The sequence below is a fragment of the Balaenoptera musculus genome, chromosome 2, assembly GCF_009873245.2.
Source record: "Balaenoptera musculus isolate JJ_BM4_2016_0621 chromosome 2, mBalMus1.pri.v3, whole genome shotgun sequence".
Taxonomy (NCBI): domain Eukaryota; kingdom Metazoa; phylum Chordata; class Mammalia; order Artiodactyla; family Balaenopteridae; genus Balaenoptera; species Balaenoptera musculus.
The window spans coordinates 101950408-101976237 of NC_045786.1; the positions used below are offsets into that span (position 1 = coordinate 101950408).

The 25830-nt window shown below is 45.2% G+C and overlaps 1 protein-coding gene across 1 annotated transcript in view; it reads left to right on the top strand.

Moving 5' to 3' along the window:
• Positions 1–20826, top strand: part of LOC118889884 (dehydrogenase/reductase SDR family member 2, mitochondrial-like) — a 64100-nt gene extending 43274 nt beyond the window's left edge. The window contains 5 exon segments of the mRNA XM_036842032.1: positions 15156–15216; positions 16227–16245; positions 16248–16404; positions 17146–17198; positions 20759–20826. Coding sequence (XP_036697927.1) covers positions 15156–15216; positions 16227–16245; positions 16248–16404; positions 17146–17198; positions 20759–20826 — 358 coding nt within the window.
• Positions 20827–25830: the final 5004 nt, after the last annotated feature.

Consider the following 25830-nt stretch of genomic DNA (forward strand, 5'->3'; position numbering starts at 1 on the left):
GCTGTTGGCAGAGTCATTCCTCTTTCTGAATCAGGAGGGAGAGTTTGTGGGTTCCTAGAACCCTTTTCTGACTTCTTGGCTCCCTCGTTTCCAGAACCACTTGTACTCCCCCTCCTTTACAACACTGTTTTCATTCTATGTCAGAAAAAACATTTGAAACTCGGCAATAGGCAGAAAAGTTAGCAGAATATCTTCAGTGCCACATTGAGCTTGACTTTCTACCATCTCTGAGCAAAGGTTAATGTGTACATTTTCATCTGTTGGAGATGCAGATAATTTCTGTCTATTAGAACTGATAATCCCAAAGATTATGGTTTATTGTCTTGTTAGACATTAATCAGTTTTTTGTCTAACCCCCAAATCTTATTCTAACGTTTCCTACAAATACCTAGCTTCTCAAATGTCCTTTGAACTGGTTGTAACATCTTATTGGTTCTTTCGTTAGTTAATGAGTTGAATAAGATTTTGACACCTATTCATTTTATATTTGTATGAGAGTCATGATATCATTTTTTGGAAAATTATACTTTAAGACTGATTTATTGCATGTGGAGGGTAAACAAAAGGGAGAGGCTATTAGACTTTGCAGTAGAGCCATTTTTATTAATTATGCTGCTGAATTGCTCCCTTCCTACTATTTGTTTACCTTTCACATGAAAAATGTTTAAACTCTCTCTCATTTATAAAAAGAAAGCTTTCCCAGTAATCCTTTATCATTCTGTAGCTGCCATACAATACTTACCTTTTCCTTAACAAAGTGGTTTTAAAATGTTGTGTGGGACTTCCCTGGTGGTACAGTGGTTAAGAATCCGTCTGCCAGGGCTTCCCTGGTGGCGCAGTGGTTGAGAATCTGCCTGCCAATGCAGGGGACACGGGTTCGAGCCCTGGTCTGGGAAGATCCCACATGCCGTGGAGCAGCTAGGCCCGTGAGCCACAACTACTGAGCCAGCGCTCTAGAGCCCGCAAGCCACAACTACTGAGGCCGTGTGTCACAACTACTGAAGCCCGCGCACCTAGAGCCCTTGCTCCACAACAAAGAGAAGCCACCGCAATGAGAAGTCTATGCACCGCAACAAAGAGTAGCCCCCACTCACCGTAACTAGAGAAAGCCCGTGCACAGCAACGAAGACCCAACGCAGCCGAAAATAAATAAATAAATAAATAAATTTATTAAAAAATAAAATGAATAAAAAGTTGTCTAAGTTGTCTAAAAATTTGTCTCAGACCAAATGTGTAAGGCAATACATGAAAAACATCTTTGAATATGGAAAGTTGCTGTTAGATGCATATGAAAAGTTTCATGCCTAGGAGAGGTAACTGCAATGACAAGAAATGAGTTCTTTATGCTTTCCTACTTTTAACTTTGCTACAAAGTTTTGGCCCCTGCTGGGCCCTTTAAGGATCTCCACTGACTCTTTACCTCAATCAGCTTTAACCAGCTCTTAAAGTAAGTGAAAGTTGCAACGTCCCTGCACAGACTTTCTCTTGCATCACCATAGACACAAGACCCTTTCTGTGGAAAAAAAAAAATCACGTTATAATGAGGAAGACTGCTGTAAAATATGGACTAATGAGTTGAACAGCAAACAGGGTGGAACCTGTAGTAGGAAGGAGCTGAGTGACAGCAAGGGCAGTTGGAGGAAGGAGATAGGATGCTTTGCTGGCCTCGAAAGAGAGAGACAAAGTGTAGAGTTCTATGAGCCTGCATCTTACATATAGCAGTACCTTGCTGGAGACTCCCACTGCGGTGATGGAGCAGTGATAACAAGCACAATATTCATGACCCTGAGCTATTCCTGCATATTATTTTGGGAGATCCAGCAAAAATGAAAACAAGATTTAATAAGTGTTATGGACTAAAGGATTGTGTCCCCCCAAAATTCATATGTTGAAATCTAATCCCCAATGTGATGCTATTTGGAGGAGGGCCTCTGGGAGGTAATTAGGTCATGAGGGTGGAGCCCCCATGATGGGATTAGTGCCCTATGAGAAGAGGCCAGTGAGCTAGTTTGCTTTCTTCCCACCCTGTGAGGATACCATGAGAAGTCAGCAGTCTATAACCCCAGAGTGTTCTCACCAGAACCTGACCATGCTGGCACCCTGATGTCAGACTTGCAGCCTCCAGAACTGTGAGAAATAAATGTCTGTTGTTTATAAGCCACCCAGTCTATGGTACTTGCTGTGGCAGCCTGAACCAAGACAGTAAGCTTAACAAAGGGACTGTGCAAATTGATAAGGAAAATACTAATGCCTAAGTAGGTAAATGAGCAACATTTATGAAAAACAGTGCATAACAAGGAAATCTAACCAGCCAATAAACATAAAAATTTCAATTTAATTAGTAATCAAGTAACTATAAATAAAACAATAATGGGTTACCATTTTTGCCCACCAGGTTGACAAATATTTGAAAAGGAAAGCACTTAATGGTAATGAGAGATAAGATGAGCACCTTCATACATTTTTGGTGAAAGGGGAAACTCTACACCTTTCTAGGAAATGAACTTGACATTATGAATCAAGAACCTGACTCCACTTAATCCAGGATTTCCATTTATGGGAGTCTCTTCTAAAGAAATAATTTATGAAATGTTGAGAGCAAAACTATTTATAAAATAAAAATATCAGAAATAACCTGAATGACCCCGAACAAGGAAATTGTTTGTTATGTGTATCCTGCCAGTCGCCCCCCCTTGCTCACTTCACTTCAACCGTATTGTCTTCACTGCTATTTCTTGGGCAGCCATGCTTTGTCCAACACGAGGACAATTGTATTTTCGGTTCTCTTCCCTTGGAATACCTTTCACCCAGATACCTGCATGGTTTGCAAACTTACCTCATCCAGGTCTTTATTCAAATGTCACCTTCTTAGTGACACCCTTTTAAAAGTGCACCCCTCTACCCATACTCCTCTCCCTGGCTTCATTTTTCTTCCTAGACCTTATCATCATCCAACATTCTATGTAGGATCTCGATTATAAGTCAATCTATCTACAAAGTTCATCATTGTCTAGTAGCCTGAAAAAGGTTTTAAATTTAAAGCCCAATTAGATTCTACATTTCATTACACTGCAAGTTATTGCATGTTTCTAAAAATAAGACAGAAAGAAGAACCTTGAGTCAAATCAAGATTTAAAAGGGTAGAGGCTCCGGGCTTCCCTGGTGGCGCAGTGGTTGAGAATCCACCTGCCAATGCAGGGGACAGGGGTTCGAGCCCTGGTCTGGGAAGATCCCACATGCCGCGGAGCAACTAGGCCCGTGAGCCACAATTACTGAGCCTGCGCGTCTGGAGCCTGTGCTCCGCAACAAGAGAGGCCGCGATGGTGAGAGGCCCGCGCACCGCGATGAAGAGTGGCCCCCACTTGCCGCAAATGGAGAAAGCCCTCGCACAGAAACGAAGACCCAACACAGCCAAAAATAAATAAATAAATAAAATTAAAAAAAAAAAAAAAAAAAAAAAAAAAAAAGGTAGAGGCTCCAAAATGTGAAATTGGCTGAGTGAGAGGCCCTTTCTGTGTTAGGTGATACTGACGTAAATGGTTAAACTCTTTCACACTGCAGTTTAACTGTCTCAGACCAAATGGCTATTGAAGCTGGAGCTTTAGGAAACTTGGTAGAAAAACACCAGGATGGTAGAAAATATTGGCTGTTTCTTGTGTCTCTGTTTAGTAAGGTCTTACAAAACAGAGACAGCTTTGATTTGAGCTGAGCTGGCTGAAAGCAGAAAAGGGACAACACGGAGACCCCTCCGCCTGTGGACAGGATTGCTGAGGCTGGGTTAACCGTGCTTCTCACAGAATTGCAAAACCCAGAATCTCTGCCCCTTCTAAAATTAGCATAAAAGGCAAGGAGATGGGAAATCAGCAGGGAGACAAAATTGGGACACCTGAGAGGCCAGAAAAATGAAGGAAACCAGATTCCCTGGTCCCTTTCCACATCTCTCCTTCCTTGAACTGTCTAAGTAATCCTTCTCCCTATACGGGGCCAGCAAGTGGGCTGCAGTCTTGTCACAGGTGCAGGTTATTCTGCCTCACTTCTTATTCTTTCACAGTTACATTTAAGCCTGGGGCTAAGGGCAAAGTTCCAAGGTTTATGGCTAAGAGAGAGAGCAGTAAGGGTAGAGCCCAGTTCTGTGAACACACAGTTCTGAAGTCTATACAGTGTTGGGAGAGTTGACTAGCAGTGAAACCTCAAGCCTGGACAAAAGGTGAGGGTATGTTTCCTCAGCCTCAAAGGTGACCCTAGACCCCCTCCTCTCATAAACTGTGCCAGCAGGAAGTGGGCTACTATAGAAGTTCAGGCTCTAACAGGGATCTTTTTGATGACTCTCTTCTATTCCCCTCTCAGTCATGGCCATGGAGGGCAATGGGCAAAAGAGTTCTTTGAGTGGGCGGGATGGCAGGGAGTCATATTGGCTGACTAATAAACTCCCTTCTCCATCCTACCCCTGCCCAGAAATATATACTTTGGATTGGTGACTGTTGTTTGTTTCCCTTCCTTTTCCAGGTGATAGCTTTTTTGTTAATTAATTAAAATGTTTTTCTATTTTCCTCCATCATTTTTTAATCTGTCAGGAGTGTTGAAATGTATAAGTCAAAGGTTGCATAGACGAAAAGAGTAAGATTTGAAAGTAAGAGGAATGCACTTATTTCAAGGATCTGGATGCAATAACTAGACATGACATTCAGTTGTTTCTCTTCAAGAAATGGTGCATTTTCATTTGTAAATGGGATGGCTGCATCGTATCAAGTGGGGACATTTTTGATTCTGTACATATGGGCAAATGGAATGTTAAGCAGCTAAGGTGTGGAATATAGTAGATATATATTGCTTCTCTATCCAGAATCTCTTCTTTCGGGCAAATATCCTTCCCCTGCATATAGGCTATGCAAGAAGAATACTCCATTCACCTGGCCACAGGGTTTGATTCAGGGATGGGCACATAACTTAAGATGGACCAATCAGAATTCCTGCTGGATTGCCCTGGAGCTAAGATTTTTCCCATTCTTCTGATTTTATAATTCTGAGAGTATTTGAAATGCGGTAGCTAGCTACATGCTTCTTGGAAGAAGTCTATCTGAAGGAAGAGGCCAACACACAGATTTAAACAGAGCTGAGAGATGGTGAGAGAAGGAAGAAAAAGGAGATATGAGATAGATAGAGATTCTGACCATCTTCTGAAAAGCAATTTCTGAGCGTCCCTGGATCTATTAATAACTATGATAGAAGCCAATTCTATTCTGTACTTTCCATTTCCATGCTGAGTCTGAGTTTGGTTTCTGACACTTGAAACAGAGAGGATCCTGACTCATACAGGAACTAACCATTCAATCTTTCATATGAGGCAACCTGGCTTCTGTCCCCCGACTCCTCCGTAACTGCTCTTGCCATTCACTCTTGACTGTCTAGTTTCTAAATCTGATGAACCCTTTACCATCCTGGTTCTCGAATTTGATGCTGTTTATAATGTTTTTTCTTGAAATTCTCCTCCACTGCCTTTCAAGAGACGTGGTTCTTTTTCTTCTTCTAACTTTTTTTTTCTCCTCAACTTATTTTCCAGACCAGTGTTTATCTCTAAGATGACTTGCTCCTCAGTGTTATATTCTTGACCCTCTTATGGTCTCATTGTACAACTTCTCCCTGGGTAATCCATTCACTTCCAGAGCTTCTATCGCTACTTACACACTTCAAGATCCTCATCTTTAGTCTAGAGCCTCTTGGTCTCTACACTCATATAGTCCGTGGCCTACCAGGGTATCTTTTCTCAGATGTGCTTCAGACACCTCAAAAACAACATCTCTCAAATCTAATCTCATTGTTCATCTACCCAAATATGCCCTTGTCCTAGGGTTCCAGCCACAGTGACTAGGACCACATTTAAGTATTTGCCTCTGTTAGAAATCTGAATATTATTGCCGACTCCTCCTCTTCTTTACTCTCTCAGCAAATTCTGTCAATAATATTTCACAAACTTCACAATTATATTTCTCAAATCTGTCTCTGCATATCATACTGCCTTTGCTTTTGTTTGGTCCAGGACTATGTAGGCTCTGCATTGCACAGCTCCAGGAGCAACCATCCCTAGACATCATGGGGAATGGAGTCATGATGGTAATGGTCCTGGGGGAGACCCTCATACTTTCTCACTTGGCTTACTGCTGCTGCAACTTTCTAATATTCTCCTCACTTCCAGGCTCATTTCTCTTTAATCTTTTCTCCAAATGTGGCAAAAGATTTCTTCTAAATGCAACTGGGAGTATATCACTTTTCTGCTACAAATCTCATTGCTTGCCTGACCTTTCCACCTTAATTTTTCACCATTTTAACTATCTATGTTTTTGCCTTGCTACATGTTTGGACTTCCCCAAATGTCCCATGCTTTCTCCTACCCTCTGCATTTGCATATATGCCCCCTGTGCTTTGAAAATATATCACTCTTTATCTTGCTAACTTATTTATCCTTTCAGATGCAATCTAGGGTTAATCTTCCAGACCACCCCCGTTTGTGTTGTAATCTTTCCGAGGTCTTATAATCACACCTTACATTGTCTCTATCACAGCACATACTACACTATGTTGAAATACGCATTTCCTTATCAGTCTTTTCCATCAGATGTGAATTCCTTAAGGGAAGAGACCTTGAGTTATTTATCTGTGTATTCTCAGGGCTTGGCATGTCACTGCCTATTAAATGCTCAATAATTTTAAGAAAATGGTAAAAAGAAAAACAATTTTTTGGCATCTGTCAACTGCCTGCTTGCCATTCTAGTCACATCTGTCAGGAAGATGGAAGAGAAGGGAAAATATTACTTATTGATTGCCATTCGCTCCCTTAGCGTTTGTCAAGTCTCTTCCATTGTCAGTCACCATGCTAGGCACTTTCACACACTTACATCACCTAGTCAGTTCAGTTCCACTATCAGGAAAGCATTATTTTCATTTTAGACATAGGGAAATTTTACGCAGAAGCATGGCTTTTGAAGTTAAACTACCTAAGTTTTAAGTTCAACGACTTGGCTGTTCAGCTAATAATGGTGATGGGCTTACAACTCAAGCGACCCCATTTCAAAAACCATGTTGGTATCAGTGCTTCATATTTTCCTAACGCTGCTTTACAGATTTTTTTTTTTTTAAATGACACTTCCTGTTCAAGATGGCAGGCTGAGTACTCGTGTTTGTCTCCACTGACTCTGGAGACATTATTGAAATAACAGTATAGAAGCACAAAAACCATCCACATAAAAGTGAAGTGAGTAGAAGGAGACGGAGGTCATCAGCTGACTGTGTCAGTTATAAATCCATTGCCTTTTTGCTCCAAACCCTCCCATTGTTGCCTTGTTTGTGGTGCTGAAACATCACCCCCTTGCCAGCTGCCATGTTGTTAGACTTTATCACAGGGCACTGGAGTGACACTGGCGGAGGAAGGGGTATTTCCTCCTGTTCTAGCAGGCTCTTGTGGTCCAGCACCTCCCCACACACAGCTTCTCCTGATGCTCCAAAATGCAGTTTTCCAGTAAGTTCCAACAGCGTCACACCTCTGCACATATGGCTTCCACCAGCACCACTTTGATGGCTTTGCAGTGAGTTCTGAGGCTCCGAACCTTCCTGAGATGGTTCCCCCTGGCACCCCTGAAGGTGACTCTCCAGTAATTCTTCCTGGCATGGTACCTCAGCCGAATTCACCATCCAGTGAGCCATAGCCATGCTCTCTCCAACCATATCCGGATCAAAGTCCTGGGGGAGGGGACCATTTTCCAGATTTCTTCCTTCCTTGGGGGCTCTGCTTCAGCCCTGCGGTAGTGGCTGCTCCCTACGTCTCCTATTCCTGGCTCCAAAGATGAAGTCAGTGTATCTACTGTAAAGAGCAACAGGGCTATACCAGTAATCAGAATGACTTGGCTCGCAGAGATTCTGGCAGGAGCTAACTGATCACAGTGTTTATAGGAACAAAATAGATGGACATCTCATTAGAGGATTGTTTGATCTATATAAAGGAAAAACTCTAGTCTGGTAGTAAAAAATACCTGACTTGAGTCACCGCTTTGGAGACTCATGATCTCTTACTCAGTTTCCAGATCTAAGTCAATTTCTAGATCCAGAGCCCTTTGATTGAGAAGGGAGCTGGATCCCCTTGAATAGCTCTGCGTCACTTCCAAAAGTACATACCATCATTTCCACTTATACCTACCATAAATCTTCTTCCCCCAAAGTACTTGTGATCATATTTTAGGTTACTATTCATTGGAGAAAGACAATACCCAGACATTTCAGGGATTACTAGACACTGGCTCTGAATTGATGCTAATTCCTAGGGACCCAAAATACCACTGTGCCTACTAGTTAAAGTAGGGGTTTATGATGGTCAAGTGACCAATAGAGTCTGAGCTCAAGTGTGACTCACAGTAGGTCTAGTTGGTCCACAGACTCACTCTGTTGTTATTTTCCCCATCCTAAATGTGTAATTGCAATAGACATAATTAGTAACTTGCAGAATCTTCACAGTGGTTCTCTGACCCATGTGTTGAGGGCTATTGGGATATATCCCATAAAATTTAAAGATCTACTTGCACCCCTATGTTCATTGCAGCACTATTTATAATACCCAGGACATAGAAGCAACCTAAATGTCCATTAGCAGAGGAATGGATAAAGAAGATGTGGTACGTATATACAAAGGAATGAAATTGTGTCATTTGCAGAGATTGGATAGACCTAGAGACTGTCATACAGAGTGAAGTAAGTCAGAAAGAGAAAGACAAATATTGTATATTAATGCATATATGTGGAAACTAGAAAAATGGTATAGATGATCTTATTTGCAAAGCCGAAATAGAGACACAGACGTAGAGAGCAAATGTATGGATACCAGGGGGAACGGGGCGGGTTGGGATGAATTGGGAGATTGGGATTGACATTTATACACTACCATGTATAAAATAGATAACTAATGAGAATCTACTGTATAGTACAAGGAACTCTACTCAATGCTCTGGGGTGACCTAAATGGGAAGGAAATCCAAAAAAGAGGGGATATATGTATATGTATAGCTGATTCACTTTGCCGTACAGCAGAAACTAACACAACATTGTAAAGCAACTATACGCCAATAAAAATGAAATAAAAAAAGATCTAAATGTAGACAAAATTAAAATTTAAAATAATATTTAGGAATAATCTTAAAATAGATGAGACATTCTTAAACATGGCATGAAACTCAGAGCTTATATATGAGAAAGATAAATGAAAAAGATAAATATATTTGGCTACATAACAATTTAACATTTTTGCATGGCGAAAGGCACCATAAACGAAGTCAAAGACAAATGATATACTGCAGCAAATATGTGCAACACATGATTGATAAAATATAAAGAGCTTCTATAAATTGATTCCCCTCAAACCCCAAACAGTCCAATAGAATAGTATGAAAAATATGAGTAGAAAATTTACAGAAGAATATAATCAAATAAATGATTAATAAACATGAAAAGATACCTAACCTCTAGTAGTAAAGAAAATTCAAATTTAAACAAATATGAAATAACATTATTAGTGTTTTTATTATTAATGTACCCCATAATCTTCACCCTCTCTCCTAAATAAAGAGGAATCTAAAACTAACAGCCTTAGATTTCCTTGGCGGTCCAGTGGTTACGACGCTGCACTTCCACTGCAGGGGGCACAGGTTTGGTCCCTGGTTGGGGAATTAAGATCCTGCATGCCTCACAGCACGGACAAAAAATAGAAAAAAACATTGAATAGCCTGGTTTCTACCTTTTTGCTCCTTTCTCTAGACTAGAAAATGTATGCAAAATATGATTACAAATGTATAGAGTTTTGTAGTTGATGTTTGTTTTTATAAAAATGGTATATATTTCTCTACAACTTGCTTTTCTCACTTGATAATATATAAGGACCATCCATTCAAGTAAATAATACATACATAATTCATTCTTTTGAAAAGCTGCATAATAATCTATTCAATGGATGTGCTATAATTTATCTAACTTTTCATCCATTTTTCATTGCATAGAAAGCAAAGTAGGTAATATAGAAAAAGAATAACAATTAGATTGTCATCAGATTTCTTGTCAGGAATAATGGATGCTAGAAGACAATGCATTTAAACAAGGATGTTTCAACTGATAAAATTTTATAATTCCTGAAGAAGATACAGCAGTCATAAACTTTTATGTTCCAAATACAACAAAGCCTGATGACTTTTGCCAGGCCACATAACCCAGCCATGGCCACACTGGGTTTGCACACTTTCTTTGAATTTCTATACACATTATTACACAAATAAGCAAAATTTAAAAAGCGTTACCATTAGTGAAGGAAATGGGCCCTTATACACTGTTGTCTGGAGGGTAAAATGGTACAGACTTTTGAAAAGCAGTTTGACAGCTGCATTAAGACTTTAAAATATTCATATCTGTTTCCTAGCAATTCTACTTATCTGCCTTTAGCCTAAAGATTTCATCAGGTAGGGGAGCAAAGCTTTATCAACAAGGATAAACACAGCATTATACATAATAAGGAAAAACTGAAAACAACATAAATAATTCAACAACAGGAAATTGTTAATTAATTGTAGACCATCTATTAGGTGGCATATACAATCTTCTGAAAATCATATTTAAAAGACTATTTAATGCCATGAAGACTGCTCAGGATATAATATTAAGGGTAAACAGGAAGCAGAAAAGCATGGGTTTCAAAATACTTCCAGTGCTATGGGGTAAAATACTTTGTAGCCTGGAAGTTTGTTACTTTAATATCTACTTAGAATTTCAGTTATAAAATGAAACAAACCATCACAGAACACTAGGATCAACTGCAAAGTTGTAAAAACTAGATATTCAAGGAGAAGGTGTTGGCAAAGTTCATTGCATAAGTAAGGACATTGGTGCTTCTGCAGAGGATGTGGTTTGTTCTGTTAGTCTGTCAATCAGCTAGAATTGCAGAACAATGCTCTGGGTGTGGCAGACACCACTCAGAATAAGCAGTCACCACAGTAAAGGATCTGAATGGTGCAATGTCAGAAAGACAGATAAGTATGTTACCAACTGAAACATAATTACAGCCATTACAAAGTGCACTGAGTGAAATGGAGAATCATGGTTGTGTTGGTGGCTTGAACATCAAATGACACTCTTGATGTGGGATGCACATACCTCCTAAAATCTCTCCATGGGTGACCCATTCCCTCTTGGGGCTTTCCCACTATCGTATGGTAGTGACCCCTACTTCGACCTCCCTTCCTACTACCTCCAAAGGTAAGGCGTCTGAGTGTGATGGAGCCAGTTGTAGACAGATTCGGAGGGCTGGCCTTTTTTTGGGTCTGGGCTATGCCCATGTGTGTGATTTGTGCAAACAGAAAGTCTGTTCTGATGCTCTAATGACTCAAAAAGAAGACTAGGAGGTAGAATAGGGAGGGGAGGCTGAGCTCATCGGAATATTCTGAAGGGGGTGTGAGAGAAGAAGGAATGGGGGTTGAAGCTAAGCCTTAAATGTCTATGCCCATGGGAGACAGTATCTGGGAATCTACAGAGAGGAGCTGCTGCTTTACGAAGCTCCCCATCCATAAATCAGAGAAGGGTCTTTAGGACCCACATCTCAGGGAAGGTTCTGTGCTCTCCAGAAAGGCAACTTATCTCCTAGGAAAGGTCGGTGGGAATATCCCCCCAGGGCTGGGACTGTAGACAGGAATTTATCTCTGCCTAATTTACTCTCTATCCCGCAAGATGCCAGGATTGTGCTGCTGGAGCCTAGAGGTGAGGGATGTGCCTTGGTCACCACCGTGACTGACCAGAGTGTGGCCAGTGAGGGGCTCCCCATAGTCCAGCCCAGACTGCAGTAAGGGTGTGTGTGTGTGTGTGTGTGTGTGTGTGTGTGTGTGTGTGTGTGTGTGTGTGTGTGTGCCTGTGCTCTTCTAAAGACTCATTTCTGGCCCTGCCTGGTTACCCTTTGGGTACTAGGTCCTTATCCATGGGAACACTGACTTTCCCCCTTCCTTCCTTCCTTTCTTCCTTCCTTCTTTCTTTCTTTTCCTTCCTTCCTTCCTTCCTTTCTTTCTCTTTCTTCCTTTCTTTCTTTTTAAATTGAAGTATAGTTGATTTACAAACCTTCTTTTTTTTTAATCCCTGATGATAAAACGCCAAATCTCCAGTCCAGGCTGCAGAAGCCAATAGCCACTGATCAAAGAGGCGCTACTGGGCCTGCCACTCTCCACTTTCAGAGGCTCTGGGTTTTCCTCTCCTGAGAACACAAGGTCAGGCTGGGCCGAGGCTCCTTAGGATTCTGCTGTGGGGGAGAGGAAGCCTGATCTTATCCCTTAGGGAACTCCTTATAGACTTTTCCTACTGATCCCTATGTCTAGGAAATGTGGGTGACGTTTGCACAGCTGATTACGACCGTGCTAATCGTTCAGCAAATCTAAGAACAGGCCAGTTTTCATACAGTTTAAGTGTGCAACTTAGCCAAGGTCATCAAATTTAAAAAGCAGATTTTACTACTGGAGCTTTAAATGTGTTGCCATTTGAAGATAGTCTTTCAAAATCCTCTGTGGTAAGTGTTACAGGACTTTTTTTTAAAAGAGGGTCTTTGTATTATAAAAGCAACACTATTCCTAGAAAATCTAGTAAGAGAAGTAAAGTAGAAAGTCAAGGGAAAGAAAACACCTGAAGCTCCATCACCCATCAAAACTCCATCAGAAGAAAATTACTTTTAATGTTTTTGTAAATTTCATTTCAAATTTATTGTTGATTTGCTAAATTCAATAATTTCTGCCTTAATCTTTTAAAATGTTCTTTCTTTTTTTAAAATAAATTTATTTATTATTTATTTATTTATTTATTTTGGCTGCGTTGGGTCTTCATTGCTGCACACGGGCTTTCTCTAGTTCCGGCGAGTGGGGGCTACTCTTCGTTGCAGTGTGTAGGCTTCTTATCGCAGTGGCTTCTCTTGTCGGAGAGCACAGGCTCTAGGCTCATGAGCTTCAGTAGTTGTGTCTCTTGGACTTAGTTGATCTGCGGCACGTGGGATCTTCCCAGACCAGGGCTCCAACCTGTGTTCCCTGCATTGGCAGGCGGATTCTTAACCACTGCGCCACTAGGGAAGTCCCTAAATGTCCTTTCTACTTTGAGTTTATTTGCTATTTTTTTAAGTAGCTTCTTGGATGGAAAACGTACTTCTATAATTTTCAATCTTTCTTAAATAATCTCTAATTACAGTATCTAAAATTATATATCTACGTGTTCTTTCTGAGCAGTGCTTTGACCATATCCAACACACTTAAAAAAATTTGGCATGTTCTCATTGCTCATTTCTTTCTTTTTCTTCTTTTAATATTTATTTATTTATTTTTATTTTCAGCTGCACCACGTCTTAGTTGTGGGGTTCGAGAGAGAGGTCTGAGCTAGAGACATAAATTTGGGAGTCCAGAGCATACAGATGGCATACATATTGGGCCACTCCCTCTCTCAGTGAGAATGCACGGCAGTAGGGCAGACAGGAGCTGTGCACTGGCTGACAAAAAGGCTGTGGTCACCAAGTCCACATGTAGCTGAGTAATGGGAGTACCCAACTGGGATGCATCCAAGGGATGTAGCATCCCCATTACGGAGTGGGATCTGCTGTCAATTTCCTTCTCCCACATCCCTGCCCAATCCACTATCCTGTTACCCAGCTCTGGAAACTATCATCTTTCCAAGAGTGAGCTTCTGTCATTAAACACTCCCATTTCCCAGGAGGCAGAGTGAGAAGCTGGAAAGAGCAGGTGCTTTGGACTCAGACGTCGATTTGAATCCGGGCTCCAGATTTGTTTCCCTGGGCAGTTTGTGACTTTACTTAACCACTTCTGTAAAATATTATACTTGGATAATAATGCCTTTATGATAGAATGGGTGATAGGACACTGTGAAGGCTCAGCACATAGTAGGTGCTCAGTAAAAGTTAGTTTCTTTTTTTCTCAGACAGATTTGGAGTCTGGGACACTGGGGAATACATTTTATGTCTCATGATTAGGCTCCCAGGTGGAGGTAGGGAAGGGGCTGAAGCCATCACAGCCGTCTCTGCCTGCAGGATCAGCTTCACCCTACCTTGGCATCTGGCCCAGGATGGGGCCCACGTGGTGGTCAGCAGCTGGAAGCAGCAGAACGTGGACAGGGCGGTGGCGGCGCTGCAGGGGGAGCGATTGAACATGACGGGCACTGTGTGCCACGTGGGGAAGGCTGAGAAGCGGGAGTGGCTGTTGTCCATACTGAGGGGCCAGGGATGAGGGTGATACGGGTTCAGAGATCAGAACACACAGACCCAGCCTAGGGAAGTCAAAACACTCCTTAACATAATTTTGGATATTTCCCAGTGCCAGACATATACCAACACCCCATCACATTAGTATGTGAGGCGCTCGATGTTGTTATAACAGCTTTACGGTGGGAAACAGACCTTAAGTGTCAGGGATGATTCTGAACCGAGCTCTGCCTCACTCCAAATCCCACATTCTTAAGCAGGACTGTGGCTCTGCCCCTGGCAGGTCCCTGCAGGGTACAGATGCCCGAAGCCTGGTGAAGCTGGGACAATGCCCACGACAGGGGCTGCTCCGTGGACCGGAGCAGGGGAGATGCCAGGCTGGGGAGCCCATCGTGGTCACTGTGGGAGTGGGCACTCTTCTTGGGGGCTCACAGGGAAAAGGTTGTTTTTGAAGAGCCTTAAACGACAGTGGGAATCAGCCAGCTATGTTTTCCAGAGAAGAGACTCCGGGTACATGGGACTTAAAGAGTGAAGATTTGCAGAAGTGAGGGAGAGCTAAGAAGAGGTGTCTGCCTGGAAGTATAAAGGGTGAAAGGAGAGAGTCCAGCAGCGCTGGGAGCTCTGAATTCAGGTCAAGTGCAGGGTTCTAACTTAGGCACCATCCAGTTTTCTCCCAGAGTGTCTTAGGGTGAGAGGAATCAAGCATGAGGCCACAGTGAAGCTGGCAGCAAACGGTCAGTGTTCCAGGACCCACTTGGATCAGCCAAGCCCTCCCAGATGACTGTGGAGGGAGGGAGGAGGTTTCTGGTCCACAGTTTCGTCTCTTCCTCACCCTCTGTGCTGCCTCTGTCTCCCCCCAGGCCCTAGAGTGCTGGGGGCATCAAATTCCTGGTGTGAGTGCTGCAGTCAACCCCCTGGTGGGGAGCACCCTGGGGGCCGGTAAGCAGGTGGGGGACAAGGTGAGGCCCGGGGAGCACGGAGCTGTGAGGTTCTCTCCGTCTCCCAAATCTACTCACACACCTGCATGTGTTCCCAGATGCCCCCTGTTCCTTGGAAACACAGCCCCCGGTCCCAATGGGTAGAGCACACCTGGGTCAATCTGCCCAGGTGGCCAGTGATGCTGCAGACCTTCTCTACTTCAGCCTTCCTCCAAGCCTGAGATGTGACGGGACACACCCACTCAGGGCCAGATCCTCTCTCCTGGCTCAGAAACCTGAGGCTGTTGTAGTCTGGACTCACTGGCACCCATTCTGATCCCTCCAGTCTGGCTGTCCCAGGGACGCCTCACCTGTCCCCAGGCACGGCTGAGAAAAGGGACCCTTGCCCGGCATCCCAGATGGAATGCACTAAGCACAGCAGGGGCTCCTGCTGCCTCTGCAGACCCCCTGCCCCTGCTGTTCTGAGGGCACCATCCTGACCCCTCCCCTGATGCCCGCAGAGGTGGGTCCTGTGATCAGGGCGAGCCGTTCCCTCTTTCCTCCTTGTCGAGTCTTCCTCCGCTGACCACCCCTTCCTTTCTCTCCTTGCAGACCCTGCCCCACTTTCTCTCTTTGGTTCTCACATTCCCTGGCTTTCCCAGCCAAGTTCCTCTCCCTGCCTCCTTTGCCCAGCCTCAGGCTTTTCTAGGAAAGTCAGATTTCAGCATCTGCCCCTGAAAACAGCACCGTTGTTTACCTTGTGCAAATTCTCACCTCTCCTCATTAAAGCAGGCACTCACACCCCAGCTTTCCTAATGTCCTTTCCTGATGCTATTTTCACTGACCTGGTTCTCTGGAGGGTGATGTGCCATGAGGAGGGTCTGTGCGCGAATGACAGTGAGGGGTTCATAAGCCAAGTGCTCCTGGTGGGCGAGCAGGTCCCTCAGACCCCTCCTCCGCACCCTGGGAGAAGAGCACCCACACCCCCAGCTTCTCCCCATGGGACTCCAGGGAGTGGAGGTGGCTCCTTCCCCACCCCGTTCTGACTGCAGATCCTGGACGTGAACGTGAGGTCCCGGCTGTGCCGCTGAGCCAGCTGCTGCCCCTCGTGGAGAAGAGGGGGGAGGGCAGGGAGGGCCCGTGGAGTTGGGGGGACTCTGCCCTGCTGTCCTCTACGCCAAGGGGACACTTGGGGAAGGAGCCCGCAGTGGAATATCCCAAGGAGAGCAGGTAGAAGGAGTGTGCTCTGGATGCCAGGATCTGTCCCCCGTCACCTCCTGAACTGCATCTGCAGGCTACTTTGTCCCGGGGGATGTGGCCAACACAGCAGAAGGGACTGTCTGGAAGGAATGTGGCCGGCAGATTCCAAACCCACAGAGGAGCCCCAATCACCCCTGACAGGCTGTGTCCTCTGAGAATGGCAGGGCAGATGCCAGGCCCAGGGCCTGGTAGTGTAACCCAGAGAGCCAAACCCCTCCAAAGAGGCCAGAGGAAGCCCCTTCAGGCCCTCCCCTGCACGCCTCTGGTAGCCAAGATTTTCCCCCCTTTGCTTTTCACCTCTTCTTGTCTGAATCAGAAACAGTTCTAGATTTGGAACTCAGGTGACTCTAAATGCATTTCCCTCCTATGGGAGTGGCTCTCCCCTGGGCTGCACCGACCTCATCCTGACGGCTGCCTCCAGGCTCCCCGCTCTGTCCTCCAGAGATCCAGCTACTGATTGGCCCTGCCCCTGTGACTGGTTCCAGGGAGTCCTGGGCTTTCCCAGGAGGGGAGGCTGTGTCAGCACCCTCTCAGGCCCAACATCCCCAAAGATTTTACTTCTCCCCAGAGACCCTGGCACCATCCCCAATTTCCTTTCTTCTCCTATTATAGCTCAGTTCTGTCTCCTCGTCAGAAGCCCATTTTCTGGGAGCATCTGCTTCTCATTTGTGCTCACCTTTTACCTCATCACACCTGTCTGTCTCCTCACAGGGGAGGCTCTGCGGTGCTGATTGCCACTGTTGCTGTCTATGTACCTCCACACAGTGAGTGGGGAGCTTTGGAAGGGGGCAGTGGGATGGATGCCAGGGTGTCAGGGAAGTGAATATTGATCCTGTGTGATAAAAATATCCAAGTGCACAACACTGAACATCTCTCTGGTCCACATTTAAAATCACACTCATTGCCTTTATCTCATTCAAACCCCACACCCCCAGGGCTGCCGTGGATGGTTGTACAGGTTGTTCACTGTGCAAAGGCAACAGGTCCAGGGACAGGGACAAGTGGGAGCTGAAATCCAGTCTATGCTCTGCTCGCCAAGCCACGCACCCTGGAGAGGTACTCTATTCTCCTGAAGGAAGCGGGTGTCTTGAACATGCATTCACCAAGTCTGGCACCGGAGGGGCTGTATGGGCTCAAAGGAGAGTTCTTTTAAAATCTCACACCAGGGGGCAGTATAGACATGGCATTCCTGTGACTATCAACAGGCAGCGCTTATAAACCACATAGCAGATGAGGAAATTGAGACCTAGAGATCCTAAGTGACTTGCCCAAGGTCGACCAAGTCATGGTACAGCAGGGGTCTGGCCTTGGGTCTCTTCAGTCCCATTCCCTGACCTCACACCTAAGCTTTTCTCTCTGGGTCGAGCATAGACCAACATAGCCTCGTTGCCTTCCTGACTTTTCTTTAAGCCCGGGCTTCATCCTGCTCCTGCTTCAATTTTGTTCCTTGGTAATTCCCAGGGGTGGAGTGGGAGGAGCGTCTGAGTTGGGTCTAAGAGAGAGAAGGTTTATCCTCCACAGCCCTGGAGGTCCAGCAAGAGCTCCTCCCCTCACTGGCAGTGTACTTTTACTGTTTCTTTTTCCTTCTTAGATGCTGGATTAGTACCACCAGCAAACTGCCCCACTGGGACTTACCAAGTCCTTGGCTGTGGAGCTGTCCCCACAGGGCATCCGGGTGCATGGTGTGTCTCCAGGACTTGTCAAGACTGACTTCAGCCGAGTGGTGAGGATTCAGCAGCTGCCAGCAGTTCCCACGCCAACCACCTTGTGCTTACCCCGGCTGGGCAAGCCACTCGGGGCTCTGAGAAGAGCAGCCTCTCACTTCTCTGTAGCAGAGTCAGGGCTCTGGCTTCTGTGAGAGGTCCAGTGGAATCCCCAGCCCCAGCCCTAAGCAGGGTCATCTTTGCCAAAAGGCACACATCTGCCAAGAGCAGCCACTCTTTTGCCCTTCACAATCCTATCTAGCACTGACTCTCTGAATTTTTTCAGTTTGAATATAATCTGGCTGTGCAAAACTCTTTTAAAAATCTCTGTGGATCGCAGAGGTAGGTGGGGTCCCCGGAGGAGACAGGACTCTGATTGCATCCTGGCTTATCAGAAATTCTTCTCACCGAGTCTGGGGTTGCACAGCCTGGGAGCCGGGAGCTGGAGGACAGGAGGAGCCTGGGAGGTGGGAAACAGGGATGGAGGTATGCTGGGCCCTCCAGCCAGGTCAGCAGGGAGACAGAGGTCAGGGTTCATTAGCACATGCACCGAGACTGCAGTTCTGTCCCCCTTCCATGCAGGGCAGGGCAGCCAGAGGACTGTGGGAACTTTGTCCTTCCTGTGCTCTCCCGATGCCAGCTACATCACTGGGGAGAACGTTGTGGTGGCCAGCTTTTCCTTGAGGCTCTGATATCCACCGCCAGGACCGGAGGCTGTTGCTCTGGGTTTGGATATTGAATTTCACCCTGGGAACCAGATGGTGATTGGCTAGGAGAATGAAGGCCAGGCCTCTAGGAGGTGTTGTAGGTGAATTCTAAGACAAATCTAGTGTAGGGTATGGAGGTGGGGAGACAGAGTTGCTGCTGAGCAGTTGCTGAGCTGAAGTCTTGATTGATTTTTTTTTTTTTTTTTTTACTGGCAATGAACTTGTTTTGAAACTCTTAACCTCAGCTTCCTTGTGAAGCTGGCAAGTACGAGCAGCCGCTTTGCCTGCAAATGCTATCACTGCATCAGTGGTGCATTTCCTCACCACTGCCCCCTTCCTCAGGAGACCCTTCCTCCACGTATGTCACCAGCCCTCAAGTGAAACCGTGTAACTCAGATTGGGACTTGAACCCACGTGCCAGGACTCAAACCTGGCCAAAACCCTGCTTGGGACTCGAACCCATGGTCTTTTAATTAGAATCACTCACCTGGTGTCTAGACTTACTGAGGCTCAGGTTCTTTGTGTCTCAGCACAGAAAGAATTCAGTGAGAGACACAGTGATAGGTAAGAAGTGGATTTATTTAGACAGAAACACCCTCCACAGGCAGAGTGTGGGCCATCTCAGAAGGTGAGAAAGGCACCAGGGTATGGGGTTGTCAGTTCTTATAGGGGTGGGTAATTTCATAGGCTAATGAGTGGGAGGAGTATTCCAGCTCTTTTGGGAATGGGTGGGGATTTCCAGGAATTGGGCCACCACCCACTTTTTTTTTTTTTTAAAGCTAGTATTTTTTGTTTTTTTTTTAAAATTAATTAATTAATTAATTTGTTTTTGGCTGTGTTGGGTCTTCGTTTCTGTGCGAGGGCTTTCTCTAGTTGTGGCAAGCGGGGGGCCACTCTTCATCGCGGTGTGCAGGCCTCTCACTATCGCGGCCTCTCTTGGTGTGGAGCACAGGCTCCAGACGCGCAGGCTCAGTAGTTGTGGCTCACGGGCCTAGTTGCTCCGCGGCATGTGGGATCTTCCCAGACCAGGGCTTGAACCTGTGTCCCCTGCATTAGCAGGCAGATTCTCAACCACTGCACCACCAGGGAAGCCCCACACCACCCACTTTTTGATCCTTATGGTCAGCTCTGGAACTGTCATGGCACCTGTGGGTGTGTCATTTAGCTTGTTGATGTGTTACAGTGAGCGTGTACTGAGGCTCAAGAGCTAGTGGAAATCTGCCACTTGTCCACCATCTTGGACCCATTTGGTTGTAATCAGTTTATGTCATGTCCTCAGGCTATGTCATTCTTTCAAAAGTTGTGCCTTGCCCCCTTCCCTACTGTTTCACAAGCATCCTGAGATGCTGGAAAAAAGTCTTTGCCTGGGGAGTTAGGGAGGTGGTAATTAAATGTCTTGCCCAGTCGCCCAGGAGCACACCCAAGAGCCTGTCCCTCACAAGGTTAGTGGCTCCAAGAGGAGATTCACCTCCTCTTAGATGTCTCCCTCCCCACGTCCCTGCTTGGGAGCCATGGAAATAACCTGGATGAGGAATGGACGATCTGCTAAGAGTCCCTCCTCTGCCACTGTCTTTACCTTTTCTGGTCTTCATTTTTCTCAACTATTAAATAGCAGGTTGGATTAATAGCCCCCACCCCTGTCCCCCTCTATTTTTCTGTGAGATTCCCTCTGTTTCCTGACCCTCTAGCTTCTGGGTCCCAATGGTCTCGGTGGTTCCAGCTCCCCTCAACATGTGCCACTCTGAGCCTTGTCACCACTGCAAGGTTATGGCCTCTCTCATAAACACGTTCCTATCAGGGAGCAAAGGAAGCTGGAGAAATCTGGGTCCCTCAAGGGGCGGTGGCTCAGACAGACCCCCCAGCTTCACCCCACACAGGGGGTGCCCTTCCAGTCCAGTGGCTGTTACACTCCAGTCCTCACCCACATCCTCCTCAGAATTCACACCACCAGCTCCACCACCTTCATCAACACCGAGCCATGAACCTTCCCTCACATGCCTCCATGGCTGGCCCAGTCCCCCAGTTTTCCCCAATGGCTTTTGAAAACTGCCACCACTCTTTCCTTACAGCTTCTCTTTTATTCTCTCTGAGCAAAGACCTTGCTGCACACTTCACAGAGAGAACAATGGCAATAATGAAACAGGAGGGAAGGGGGCAGGGCACAACCTTTAAGAGAATGATGTAGCTATAGGTCATGACAAAAACTAGTTAGAACCAACTAGGTCCAAGATGGTGGAAGATTTGACTTCCAGTAGACCTTGAGCCTCATTATACGCTCATTGTACTACATTAGCATATGCTAAATGACACACCCACCAGCACCATGACAGTTCCAAGGCTGACCATCAAAGATCAAAAAGTGGGGGACTTCCTTGGTGGCGCAGTGGTTAAGAAGCCGCCTGCCAGTGCAGGGGACATGGGTTCGATCCCTGGTCCAGGAAGATCCCATATGCCGCGGAGCAACTAAGCCCATGCGCCACAACTACTAAGCCTGCACTCTAAAGCCCGTGATCCACAACTACTGAGCTCGTGTGCCACAACTACTGAAGCCTGTGCCTAGAGCCCGTGCTCCACAACAAGAGAAACCACCGCAATGAGAAGCCCGTGCACCACAAAGAAGAGTAGCCCCCACTTGCCGCAACTAGAGAAAGCCTGCCTGCAGCAACGAAGACCCAACGCAGCCAAATATAAATTAATTAATTAATTAATTAAAAAAAAAAAGTGGACGGTGGCCCAATTCCTGGAAATCTCTGCCCCTTCCCCAAAATAGTTGGAATAATCCTCCCACTCATTAGCCTATGAAATTACACAGCCCATAAAAACTAACCATGCCATATTTCGGGCCTCTCACCTTCTGAGATGGAGTGTCTGTGGAGTGTGTTTCTCTCTAAATAAATCCGCTTCTTACCTGTGTCTCTCACTGAATTCTTTCTGCAGTGAGATATCAAGAACCTGAGCTTCATTAAATCCTGAGAGGCGCAAGAGGGAGGGGATAAGGGGATATATGTATACGTATAACTGATTCACTTTGTTATACAGCAGAAACTAACACAACATTGTAAAGCAATTATACTCCAATGAAGATGTTTTAAAAAAAAAGAAGTCCTGAGACCAGGAATGTGATCTCAATTAAAAGACGGTGGGTTCAAGTCCCAATCTGAGTTGAATGGTTTCAACAAGATGGCACTCGTCACCTTTCCCCACTCTGGTCTAAAACTGACTTGCATCGTTTCCAATCCTCCCCGAAAGCCCACACATCAGTGAAGGAGGTGCATGTGTCTTCCCTCTCCAGGGAACTCCTTCCTTACCCACTTGGGATCTCATTCACTCCCACCCCTCTAGGCACCTCATACCTTGAAATTTCTTCTCTCTTATCTGCAGCTTCAACCTCTCAGAGGTTTAAAGACAAAACAAAATCATCCAACAAACAAAACTCATACTCGTATCTCTGATTATCCTGGAGCCATTATATTATTTCGCTCTTTCCTGTAATAGTTCCTCGCTCCTGTGCCCTCTGTGGGGGTTTTCTCATCATCAGTGCGCATGCTGATGTTTTCTTTTCCTGCCTTTTGGGATGTTTAGGAATTTAACATGCAGATCCCTGCTGCTCTCCACATACTCAGATACTCAGCAGGGTCTTCAAGGGTTCTTCCACAGTCACAGAAGTAAGCCTCTAAGTCTGTTGCTATTTTATTGGTTTTTTTTTTTTTCTTTTCTGTCTCAGAAATTGTTGATTTCTGCACGAAGTCTACAGTGTGCCGCCTATGGGTTTCATGGCCTGCCCAATCACCTATTCTGTCACTTGAGTCCTGCATCAAGGAAATTTTCCTTAGGTCTCTGGGGATTGGGGGGGTGGGGGTAGATATCTGCCATGGATCTCCTTTCTGATTCTGGAAACAAGTTAGTGTCCATAAGTGTCACCTTCCAGACAGGCTTCCGGGACACACTCATGACATTTCTCAAGATAGTTTAAAGTGTGCTACCCACTTGGACCATTCACAGCAGAACTGGGGAGGCTCTCTCGGCCTGACATTTTGGGGCCTTAGTCGTCCATCTGGGGCTCCAACCAGGCAAAGTAGTTTCCCCAACTCTCCCTTGGTGGGTATCCCAAGGCTCATGAAGGGGCAATCTGTATCCCACAGCCCCAGCCAGGAAGCATTTGGCCACCATGGTAAGGAGCCATGCCTGGACCTGAGAAGTGGAAAACCTCACACCCATTGGGGGAGCAAGGGAATTTGCAATATTGGAATCCCTTCAGTAGGGCCTCCAAAATATGGATTGGGATTTCCAAGCTATCTATATGTGTATATGTAGAAGAAGGGTCATAACAAGAGTTACAAATCACTATTTCTTAGGCTCCACCCCATCAGCTCCCAAGGAGCTCCATTGGCTTCACAGACTTTTGCAGGAAGGACCTTTCTCTACACATTCTTGCTTTTGCTCGTAAAAGAGGACACTTGGAGAACTCAGCCCTTTCAAAAGTGTTGGTGAGGAAACACACACCCTTCGCTCTGCTGCCTTATTCACTTCTCCCTATAGGCTGAGGAGTAGATAAACTGATTGGTCCACGTTACCGATGGGGGCTTACAAAGGCAAGGCAGTGTCCCCTGTCTCTTCCCCTTGGGCCACCTGCACTTGGGTGGGCTCAAGTGACCTTTCTAGTCTCTAGTGAGCAAGGCTTGCCATTGTCTCTGTTCTGGGTTGAAGACGTTTGACCTGAAACTTGCTGGGCACGTCAGGTCAGCTCTACTCTGCCAGTTACCTCCCATTTAAAGAGGAGGTAATGGAAAGCCTTGTTCTCTAACTTAGCATTCACAGTATGAAGGTGACCCTGACTGTAATTCCATCTGTCCCCTTCGGTGTAAGAGAGGATTGTGATCAATTGTTTATACGTTTTAACTAATGGTCCGGAATACTTATATTTCAGTTTGGGAGAAAGTGATAAATAATAACTGTGAGTCCATGGGGGCAGAGTAGCTCAAGCCAGTGTATAAATCATAGTTTATGAGCTATTTTACAAAACCCTAAGATGTACTTATGGATTATCTTAAAACAAAATATCTCATTTGTACCTAAGTGGTGTATACAATTTCGTATAGTTCAATTTCTGACAGTTCTGTTCTGCTGGGGATTTTACTGTAATTGTTGAGGTGGGAGCAGGTTAGGAATAGGGTTTGTGGCATGGGTTGGCTGTCACCAGTGCTGATACTACTCCCATAGATGTCTGCACATCTTGTTCTTTTGTCCTTGATATCCCTCAGACCATCCTTTCCTTCTAGAAAGAGGCACATAGGTGCCTCAAATAACTGATGTACAGTTAAAATACATATTGTAACTGATCTGTATATTCCTAACTTGCCATCTCTATCACTATCTGCTTTTATATCTACCTAGGTGTACATATTGTTATCCACCATCTATCATACCTAAATTATCTATTTATCTGTCTAGGTAACTGGCAACTTCCTATGGTTCAACTAAATATCTGTCCCTTCATGCATCCTGCAATCTGTTCAGGTAAGGACCTGTTCTCCTTAGGACCCACCTGCTCCAAACAGTTAGCTCAACCCCTCGTAAAAGGGATTATGGAGGTGAGTGGTGAAGGCCGCCTGAGTTGAGCTCCAGGGCTGCTCCACCTGCCCATCTTTCACCTACCCTGCCGAGCATGTGTCTGGCATTGAGGATGACAAGTGCTGGACCAGGAGTGCCCAGACAAGCAGGGAGGGGCTTCACAGGCTGGATGGCCCTGGGAAGAGGAAGCGAGGGTGTGTGTGAAAGGAAGAGGGGTGGGTAGGACCGTCTCCAAACCTCAGTTCTGTTCCTGAGTGGTTTCCCCTCTGGATCCAGGTCCTTATCAGAGGCTATTTTTGCTTCCTTCTCTTCTGCTTTTGGCTATTCCTGGGCGCAAGCAGCAGTCAGTCAAACAAACAAGAGCCACCATCTCTTCCCCCCCAGAACAGCCCAGGTCTTCCTTTCCCCTGGTGACAAGTCAGGCTGCCCTGGAGCTCCCACCAGGTAAGCACTGGAAACGCTGTGGTTGCATTTGGGGTGGGGATACCTCAGTTTTAAGGCCTGCTCCTATCCTTCTTGCTAGACGTGAGGTCAAAGTTTCCATTATGATTTTGAGTCAGAGGCGAAAGACTAGCCCAATGGATGCCAAATTGGCCAAAAGGCAAAGCCGGTTCAAAAGCCCCAAATTTAAGGAGTGCATTTCACTCAGCTTTACTAGCACAATGTTAAAAATTGTAGCCAAGTTTTATATATAGTCAGATGGAGATATAGCCTTTTTAAAAATTTAGGTACTGTGACATTTCTAAATTTTTTCAATAGGAGTAAATTCAAAAAACGTTTTTAGGTGAGGTGCTTGGTTAAATATAAGGCTGTTTATCATGAACTTAATGCACCATTCAGGGCTGGAATTGGATATTTAACAGCAGTCACGTTTTCTTAAACAAAATAGAGACATATGGCTTGAAAAATGTATGCTTATTTGTGGGAAAAATGGAACAAACACTTGAAAGTGGGACTTTTCTGGAAAATCTGGGTCATAGAGTTGTGTATTTTTTTAGAGGATCCATGCACCATCAGCAGAACCCAAACTGTTTAATAAGACTTTAGCCTTTTTGTTCTGTGCTGGGCAATCTTGAGCACCTCAGTTGCTCTGGGCTCAGGTGCAACCGAAGGTGGTTTGGTTGCAGAGGCAAAAGGAATGGACATTCTTTACCAGCTACTGGAAATGTAAATCCAATATAAGTTATTATGTTATCCATGATATATCATTTTTAGTTGGTAGTGTTTTTGAATCAAATATCTGTAAATGCCAAGAGTAAAACAGCTCTTCAACATATGTAGTTATTGCTGTATTCATTAAGGCTTGGATTCATATTAATTCACTGACTCTTTCACCAGTTTCTGCTGAGAACCAAGTAAGTGCCAAGTATGCCATAGGGTTTTGGGGTATGGAAAACAAAGTGGTCCCTGACCTC